This window comes from Electrona antarctica, assembly GCF_951216825.1.
Source record: "Electrona antarctica genome assembly, chromosome: 11".
Lineage (NCBI taxonomy): Eukaryota > Metazoa > Chordata > Actinopteri > Myctophiformes > Myctophidae > Electrona > Electrona antarctica.
In genome coordinates this window covers 11,757,394-11,766,282 of record NC_136792.1, presented here as the reverse complement: position 1 = coordinate 11,766,282, position 8,889 = coordinate 11,757,394, and the positions used below count along the sequence as shown (strand labels likewise).

Sequence of the window (8,889 nt, the reverse complement as noted above, 5' to 3'; positions counted from 1 at the left end):
TTCTATAGGACAAAAATAGACACTAAGCCAATTTGTTCAGACACACACTATGACGTAAAATTCTCCATTAGTTTTGGAATTTAGTGTTTGTTTGTGCAGGATGTAAATCTACACTAATAGCTGAATATATATAGGAGTGGCTGGCGCCCCTCAAAACATGTGTTAATGGCCTTCCTCTCTTGTGTCAAGCTTATTTGTATTTTGTATTGAACACATCCTAACGGTCACATCTGTATGTGCGGACGGATGTGGTTCAGCGTGCTACCGTGCACGTGTGCACGCTACCGTGCACACGTGCGGCGTGTTGTTTTGATGCATGCCTTTCTGCCGCTCCCCTCAAACTTGTTAATCCATTGAGACCTGGAACGCATCCATGTCACGTTAGCGTTTAACCACATTAACCATTAACCCATTTTGGGGCGGGAACCCCTTTTGGTGTTTTAAACATTATGTTATAATTTAGCTATTGAAAAATAGCAGATCTACAAGCTCATAGCGCGCCACCGAGTGGCGCGCTATGAACTTGTAGGTCTGCTATTTTTGAAAAATCGTTAAAATGTGCCTCAAATCTTTCCGAAAATTGTCATGATTTAGAACACTTTTTTTTTTCTTTTTCCGACGTCAGGCCTGAATGGGTTAATTGATGTACCAGGATGGATGTCTGTTGGGGAAGGTGTCCTGTAAGAGTACCTGGGGTTACCAAGGTTACCAAATTGAATCCTCCCCTCAGACACGGATGATCTGCATAATGTGGTGGTAGCATTCAGCGCGTGGCGCAGCAACCGGGTGATGAATGGCACCTGCAGAAGATAATATTTCTGCTTGGATGTAATAAATCTTATGTAAAGTGCTCTGAAGCTTATTCCATTGAGACCTGGAACGCATCCATGTCGCGTTAGCGTTTTAAACATTATGTTATAATTTAGCTATTGAAAAATAGCAGATCTACAAGCTCATAGCGCGCCACCGAGTGGCGCGCTATGAACTTGTAGGTCTGCTATTTTTGAAAAATCGTTAAAATGTGCCTCAAATCTTTCCGAAAATTGTCATGATTTAGAAAACTTTTTTTTTTAAATTTCGACGTCAGGCCTGAATGGGTTATACAGCACTGGCAGCAAGGGGGGGGGGGGGGGGGGGGGGGGTGCTGGGGGCGGGGGTGCTGGGGGCGGGCACACACCCACTTTTGTTTTTTCCCCTCTCTTCCCATCTCCCTCTTCACGTGTTGTGTCTCTCTCATATAGCAAAGCAAAGTCACTATATCTCCTTCTCTGTTTGTCACATAAACACAGGCACATGTGCGTTTATACGCAAGGTCATACCAACAACAGGCAGGTTGCTGGTGCTAGATCAGGGGAGAGATAAAGATGCACTGCGTAGGTTTTACGTCCTGCTATACCTGGGAATCGAACCCAGATATAGGAAACCCAAATGTCTAACGCTCAGGCAAGAGGGAATCCTTGCTTGGCCGGCCATGCATCTACACATCTATGCATCCATCCATCGATTGTACAGTACTAGAATTTCGCGGGCCTTCGGCCCGCTCATCCTAGCTCCCTGCGCGTCGCAAATCGGAGGAAGGAAATTGTGAGAGGTAGACAAAGTCACAACATTTCAAAATGTAGTTCTCAGTGTATTTTTAATGGAGTCTGAGTGTTTTTTTAGGAAAGAATGTTAATGTTAACAGTGAATGTGTAGTAAAAGAAGCTGCAGTGCCATGAGGTTGCCCAGATTTGGCCAGTAGAGCCTGCAGAATGGGATCATCATCATCTTCAGTGATGTAGTTCAATCAGAAATGGGATTTGTGAGAATGCAACAGCCTATACATTGCAGAGGCTGTAGAATTGGGGAAACAGAGAAGGTAGGGATAAAGTATACATTGAGACATCTCCACCAGGTATGTTGTGAATGGAATGACAATGCTATGTCTATGTTTGATTATCAGTTATGTAGACTAATCAACAATGAGACTTGTAAGAATGCAACAGCCTTACGTTGATGGGGATGGTTTGGGGAAGACGCAGTTGTCGTGGAAAGGCCAACTTAGCAAAGGAACAATTGTATTTGGCAGCTGATCCAGAGGAGGGCGTGGAGGAGTGGGGTGATGTGGAAGGGGTGTTTGTGTTTCTGGTTCCAGAGATTGTCATGGTTGAGCCTGCAGAAAAGGAGACACAGATAAGGGATGAATCAACCACACAATGTGACATGTCCACCACAGATCATGTGAAAGGTAGTGATATTTCTGGAAAGTGTTAATCAATGTTACTTCCTTTTGTGTGGCTGCAAGTTTGCACAGCAGCAGTTTGTTGTTGAGGGTTCTGAGGAAAAACAGTTTGGTGCCATTGCAGAGTCCGTCTTTGGGGCTGATGTTGCGCAGTAGCATCAAGGGCATTCCTGGCTTGAGGGTGATGAGGTGCCTGGGAAATCCATTGGGGCAGAGGGTGTTGAGGTATTCCACGTTGAACCGCATTCTGTCTTGGTAGTTCTCCAGGGTGTATGTGTAGTGGGACAATGTGATAGTTGTATTAGAGTTATTGAGGTGAAAGTGTAGATGTGAGTGTAGTGCGTTGGTTACCTGTGGTTTCTGCTGTGGCCATTGGCTGTGTTGTAGCCATCATGTGCTGCTGTTTGTCCAGGTTATGCTGAGCTGAAAAATTAAGATGGGAGTGTATGTGACTATATATTCAGTACATGTAGGTATAACATACACACATATGCGTAATGCATTGAGGCAGAGGGCAACATATCTGAGGCCTTACCTCTGGTCCGTCTCACTCTGTCACGTGTTTGCTCCCGCCTGCGCTGACCTGGGTATGGATGTCAGTAGTGTGTGTAGACACAGAGGTACAAAATGTTATCGACATGTTATGCAGAGATATGTAGATAGATGTCTCTATACAGTGTGTCAGGATGCTCGGTACCAAGCAGTAAGGTTATCTGAATAACAGAAGTCAGTACCTCTGGCCTCAGCCACGTCCAATGAAGGTGTGTTGGCCATTTGTGGAGGAGTGCTGCCCTGGTGTTGAGCTGTGAAGTGATGTGTAGAGAGTTATGTAGAGCACAGGGTGTGAGTGTAGTGTACACAATTAATGTAGGTTATGTGATGAAGATACTGCAGTATCTGTGGAGAAAGAAACAGCAGTGTATTGCATTGTGCAATGTGCTGTGCAAAGTGTAGTTTTGAGCAAGTGTACCTGGTACATGTTGTGCTGCAGCTGCTGGAACCAAGCGTTGTGTTGGGGCTGTTGGCGTGTGAGTGGCATGGGAGGGTCCATGTAGTAGTTCAGCTGCTTGATGCATGCATTTGCGTGTAGCTGTTGGCGATGGATGTTTTGCAGACTATACATTGCAGAGGCTGCAGAATTGGGGAAACAGAGAAGGTAGGGATAAAGTATACATTGAGACATCTCCACCAGGTATGTTGTGAATGGAATGACAATGCTATGTTTATGTTTGATTATCAGTTATGTAGACTAATCAACAATGAGACTTGTAAGAATGCAACAGCCTTACGTTGATGGGGATGGTTTGGGGAAGACGCAGTTGTCGTAGAAAGGCCAACTTAGCAAAGGAACAATTGTATTTGGCAGCTGATCCAGAGGAGGGCGTGGAGGAGTGGGGTGATGTGGAAGGGGTGTTTGTGTTTCTGGTTCCAGAGATTGTCATGGTTGAGCCTGCAGAAAAGGAGACACAGATAAGGGATGAATCAACCACACAATGTGACATGTCCACCACAGATCATGTGAAAGGTAGTGATATTTCTGGAAAGTGTTAATCAGTGTTAGCAGCAGTTATGTATTATTCAGAAATGACATATGTAGAAATGACATGTAGCAATGCAACAGCCTTACCTCAATGGGGATTGTAGGGCCAGGAAGAACAGCGCGAAGCAAGTCTCGAAAAACCACATTGGCAGTATGATGTTCCGGCTGTCCTTCTTTCTGCTTTATGGCATAGGTGAGAGCTTCTGGGTTACCTGTCCTTGAGCTGGCAACATAAAGCTGTCCGTGACTGAAGACAGGGGACGAAAGCCAGACCCCCACTCTTGTAAGTGTCTGGCCTTGGGATTTATTGATGGTGGTGGCAAAAGCGGTGCGGACTGGAAACTGTCGTCTGGCCCACTCAAAGTAGGAATGTCTAGGATCAGGAATGAACTTGATTCGAGGGATCAGGACTTCCTTTTGTGTGGCTGCAAGTTTGCACAGCAGCAGTTTGTTGTTGAGGGTTCTCAGGAAAAACAGTTTGGTGCCATTGCAGAGTCCGTCTTTGGGGCTGATGTTGCGCAGTAGCATCAAGGGCATTCCTGGCTTGAGGGTGATGAGGTGCCTGGGAAATCCATTGGGGCAGAGGGTGTTGAGGTATTCCACGTTAAACCGCATTCTGTCTTGGTAGTTCTCCAGGGTGTCAGCACTGCTCAGGTTGGTTGACAGACCTGGTACCCAGGTCTCCATTAGGTCGTTGATGGCGTCCACGTCCTTGTTGGTAGGGGCAAGTACTGATCGGCCATCCAGCCAGCCGGTAGTAGTGAAGTTGTTGGACATATCTGGAAATATAGTTTGGCAAAACATCTTCATGGAGCACTCCTCCGCTGTGTGGTCATTGTCTGTGTTGCTTTGAATGTGGAAATACCTGTCATCTGGGATGAAGATGAAGTCGTTTGCATCGTTGGCTGTACCATCACCAATGCGGAGTGTCCATTGGTCAAAGGCCTTCAGGTCTTGGTTTTCACTGGCCCTGACTCGCATGTTCTCTGTGAGGCTGGAGACTTGGAAGTGTTGCCAGAGGCCTGAGTTATTGAGGCAGCTGTTGACAATTTGGGCAGGATTAGCCCCTTGAACCACTGGAAGACACTGGCGGAAGTCGCCGGCCAAGATGATGATTTTCCCACCAAATGGACAGTCTGGCTTGTTCATCAGGTCTTTCAGAGTGTAGTCAAGTCCCTCTAGCAAGAAGCGGTGCAGCATGGTTGCCTCATCAATGAGCAGGAGGCGTGCCCGTCGCACCAGCTTGGCTAGGCTGCTTTGAGCTGTGATGTGGAAGGGTGTGTGTTCTGTTGGGTGGAGAGGTGCTTTCATCCGCGAATGGAATGTTCTGCCTAGGTGTAGGAGTTGTGCAGCAATGCCAGTAGTTGCCATGGCAAGGGCAATACAGCCACCAGGTTCCAGACTGCGCACAGCGTCCAGTAGTGCATTGAGTAGGAAGGTCTTACCACAACCGCCACGTGCTGATATGAAGAGTTGTAAGTTGGCCTGTTGCTGGACTGCCGTCATGACAGTGTCGTAAATCTGTTGTTGTGCAGCAGTGAATTGTGGAATTGTTGCCTGTACATTGGCTTTCAGCTGGGCCACATCATAGTCCAGCTCCTCACGGATAAGAGGCTCTTCGATGTTGACCAGCCCATGGACAGTGGCCTTTTCCTCATCTGTCATTTTTTCCAGGAGGAAGTCTTGGAGGTCATGTTCATGTGACTGGAGGCGGACTTGCAGATCCAGTCTCACCATGGTTTTGAGTTGCTGGTCAGTGAAGGTCGTTGCACTCTGCTGTGCTCTCCGCTTGAAGTCATCTGTCCAGTCTGGCCAGAAGTCGTTAAACAGGCTTGCAGGGTTCGCTGGTTGGCAGAAGATGAGGATGATGACGAATAGGGCACGAATCTGGGGGCAGAGGTGAGTGGCAGCAGCCTCAGTAAGGACAGTGGACCACTCTTGGTCATCATCCAACAGGCCAAGCTCCCTGCACACTGCCTGGTAGGTGTCAAGGCGGCTGCCATTGACTGAGTAGAGGTCCTCAAAACTTGTTTTCCCTTTGGAGTGGTCATTGTGGAGGAGCAGTCTCAGGTAGAACACATCTCCAGCTAGGGGGCTGATGGTGTGGACACGGCCAACGGAGAAAGCGTTGTTTTTTCTGAGTTGCCACTTGTTGTTTGTGTAGGTGTATTTGTGAGGCATGTCAACATAGCGCTGCATGGTCATAGGGTTGTAATCTGGACCTTTGGCTGTCTTCTGTTGAGCATTCAGTTTGAAGAAAGCAGTCAACTCTGTCTGTCTGCCCTGCTCCACCACATTCTCCTCATCACCCTCGGCGAAAACGACGTATTGCTCGTGTTCCAGATGCAAGCGGAGGACTTGAACAGGAGGCTTGTTGGCGGATATGGGGAATGCGAAGAGTTTCCAGCAGGCCTCACTTGAGCCAACAGAACGCATGTCTTCATAGTCCCTAATCTCATCACGGGCAGCCTGGGCGCCCTCAACTTCAACACAAACCATTGCACGGTCCGGCCCCTTGGTCACATATTTGTAGAGATATTTGGCCGCAAGTGCAGAGATGCATACTTCTACGTTGATGTGGCAGTTGTATCGGAGGCTGAGGTAGGGGTTGTAGGGCACTACCCAACTGTTGTTGATGTGGTTCCCATTTTTTTGTGCAGTTCGGCCACCATTATCTGGAGAGCGACGGCGGTAGATAGGATAACTTGTTTCGTCACCAACTGTTGTTCTGGGCTGGAAGGGTTTGGGGAAGTTCTTCTTGCAGGCTTTGCAGTTGGAGCCGGCTTTCTTCTCCATGCAGGGATTGTTGGGATGCTCTTGTCCACAGGGACCGTGGATCATGTTAGCAAGTACAATGTCCCACAGTGGCTGGCGCCTTGCTTTTTCTTGGGCAGAGATCCCATTTTCATGCGGGTCAGGGGGAAGTTCTGCACAGACAATTTGGTCCACTTGGGCTGGTGTCTTGGGTTTGTCCTGCTCTGCTAGAATGAGGAGGATGTGCGAGTGAGGCAAGCCGCGTTTTTGAAATTCTATGACCCAGAGGTGGGCAATGGCTAGGCCAAAGATGTGTCTTTTGATGAGGTCATCCATGATCTGATCTTTCTTTAGTTTGAATACCCGGGCCACCAGGTCAGGTCGGTCTTGGGGTGTCTGGCTAGGGGTGAGGGCAGCTACGATCTCTGGCCAGTGAGGATTGCAGGTGACCGTGATGAAAAGGTCTGGCTTTCGCATGTGGCGGACTATGGCCATAGCGTCCTGGAACTTGCTGTGGTACCAGCGTGGACTGCCATGGAAAGAGCTAGCAAGGATGACTCTACCCACAGCATGTTCCTGCTCATTGTGGTGGACAGAGTGAGATGGAGCACTCCGTTCCCGTCTACGCACAGCCACAACCTGTTGTAGTTGTTTGAAGCTGTCAGCCCGTAATGTCTTCTGGTTATGGCGCTGCCAAGTCAGCCTCTGGTTCTCGCATGTTATCCAGGCATTGAGGATCCATTCTTGGAACAGTCTGCCTGCCTGGAAAAGGTAGTCGCTCGCAGTGTGACGACTGTTCATGTGATAGGCAAAGAACTCACGGGCTGTGAGCCTTTTTTCATCACCCACATGCTTGAGAGCACAGTGCCAGCCAGATGTCCCTTCAATGAAGAGGAGGGTGAAGTGGAGGGGCATGGCTTTGGGATGGCGGTCAGATATGATTTTCAGACCTCCACCACGTAAGTGGATGACCAGATCATGTGCCTGTTCGTTGGTGACAATGCAAAGTTCTTGGAGATTGGAGGGGGCATTGTAAACACCGGAATGTCCTCCCTGTGGCCTGGCTGCAGCACTTATGACAATAGTGCCTCGCTGTAGTTGTTCTTCTGGGGTTTCAAGGATTTGCTTGAAATCTTGGACAAATATATTGTGCAGGTGAATAACTTGCTGCACAGTGTGCAGCAGCTGCGCCATTGTGTCCTTGTCAGCAGTGGATGTTCTGGCGGGGAGTGTCATGTTTGCAAATCTGGTGGTGTTTTCCAGACTTGGGTCGAGGACATAAAGTTGGGCAAACACAGCAACAGCACCAGGTTCTGGTTGGAGTGGCCCGATGCGCTGGATTACCTTTCCTTGGAAAATGACAGTGGGAGTGAAGCGTGTGAATGTTTTCTCTTTGACCGCAATACTGGAGAGGCAGACAGCGTTGTTGATGACACGGCTGTGTTTCCGAAACAGTTTTGCCTGAGGGGTATCGTCAAACCACAGATCATTGATGGCCTGTGGGGGCCTAGGGAAGGCTGGTAGGCAAACCTTTCCATTCAAGCAGCAGATACTGGAGGTCTCGTTTTTGAATGTGAATGCGTGACAGTGGTCACACACACAGTTGAGCTGGCCAATACTCTGTGGTGTGTCGGAGAGTTGGTTGATAGTTAGTTGGCCGCTGAGAATCTGCGCAGTGCAAGTTGCAATTTTGGCAGCAACTTGTGATTGTCGTCTTGCTGGCTGATGGGAACTGCCTGTGAAGGTAAATGGAAAGTATGGTGTGAAGTTAATTTCATGAGAGTCATGCAATAAGTAGATTGTGGTCAGTATGTGAATGTGAGGTTTTTGTTGAGGCAGGCAATGGAAATGTGTGGAGGCATTAAATTGAACTGTGTGTATGTGTAGACAATGTGATAGTTGTATTAGAGTTATTGAGGTGAAAGTGTAGATGTGAGTGTAGTGCGTTGGTTACCTGTGGTTTCTGCTGTGGCCATTGGCTGTGTTGTAGCCATCATGTGCTGCTGTCGTTTGTCCAGCTTATGCTGAGCTGAGAAATGAAGATGGGAGTGTATGTGACTATATCTTCAATACATGTAGGTATAACATACACACATATGCGTAATGCATTGAGGCAGAGGGCAACATATCTGAGGCCTTACCTCTGGTCCGTCTCAGTCTGTCACGTGTTTGCTCCCGCCTGCGCTGAGCTGGGTATGGACGACAGTAGTGTGTGTGTGGACACAGAGGTACAAAATGTTATCGACATGTTATGTAGAGATATGTAGATAGATGTCTCTATACAGTGTTTCAGGATCCTCTGTACCAAGCAGTAAGGTTAAATGAATAACAGAAGTCAGTACCTCTGGCCTCAGCCACGTCCAATGAAGGTGTT

At 48.0% G+C, this 8,889-nt stretch overlaps 1 protein-coding gene across 2 annotated transcripts; it reads right to left on the bottom strand.

Moving 5' to 3' along the window:
- Nucleotides 1–1,630: 1,630 nt before the first annotated feature.
- LOC306932783 (uncharacterized protein) lies at nt 1,631–8,520 on the bottom strand. 2 transcript variants are annotated; one of them, XM_079514704.1, is made up of 9 exons: nt 8,470–8,520; nt 3,849–8,251; nt 3,511–3,671; nt 3,192–3,352; nt 2,956–3,024; nt 2,757–2,804; nt 2,573–2,644; nt 1,992–2,482; nt 1,631–1,833 (listed from the first exon to the last, which is right to left on the bottom strand). In XM_079514704.1, the coding sequence occupies exons 1-3, from the start codon at nt 8,510–8,512 to the stop codon at nt 3,660–3,662; spliced, it is 4,458 nt and encodes a 1,485-aa protein (XP_079370830.1). In that variant the 5' UTR covers nt 8,513–8,520; the 3' UTR covers nt 1,631–1,833; nt 1,992–2,482; nt 2,573–2,644; nt 2,757–2,804; nt 2,956–3,024; nt 3,192–3,352; nt 3,511–3,659. The 2 variants fall into 2 exon arrangements, with proteins under 2 accessions (XP_079370830.1, XP_079370829.1); XM_079514703.1 differs by having other exon boundaries at nt 1,992–2,414.
- Nucleotides 8,521–8,889: the final 369 nt, after the last annotated feature.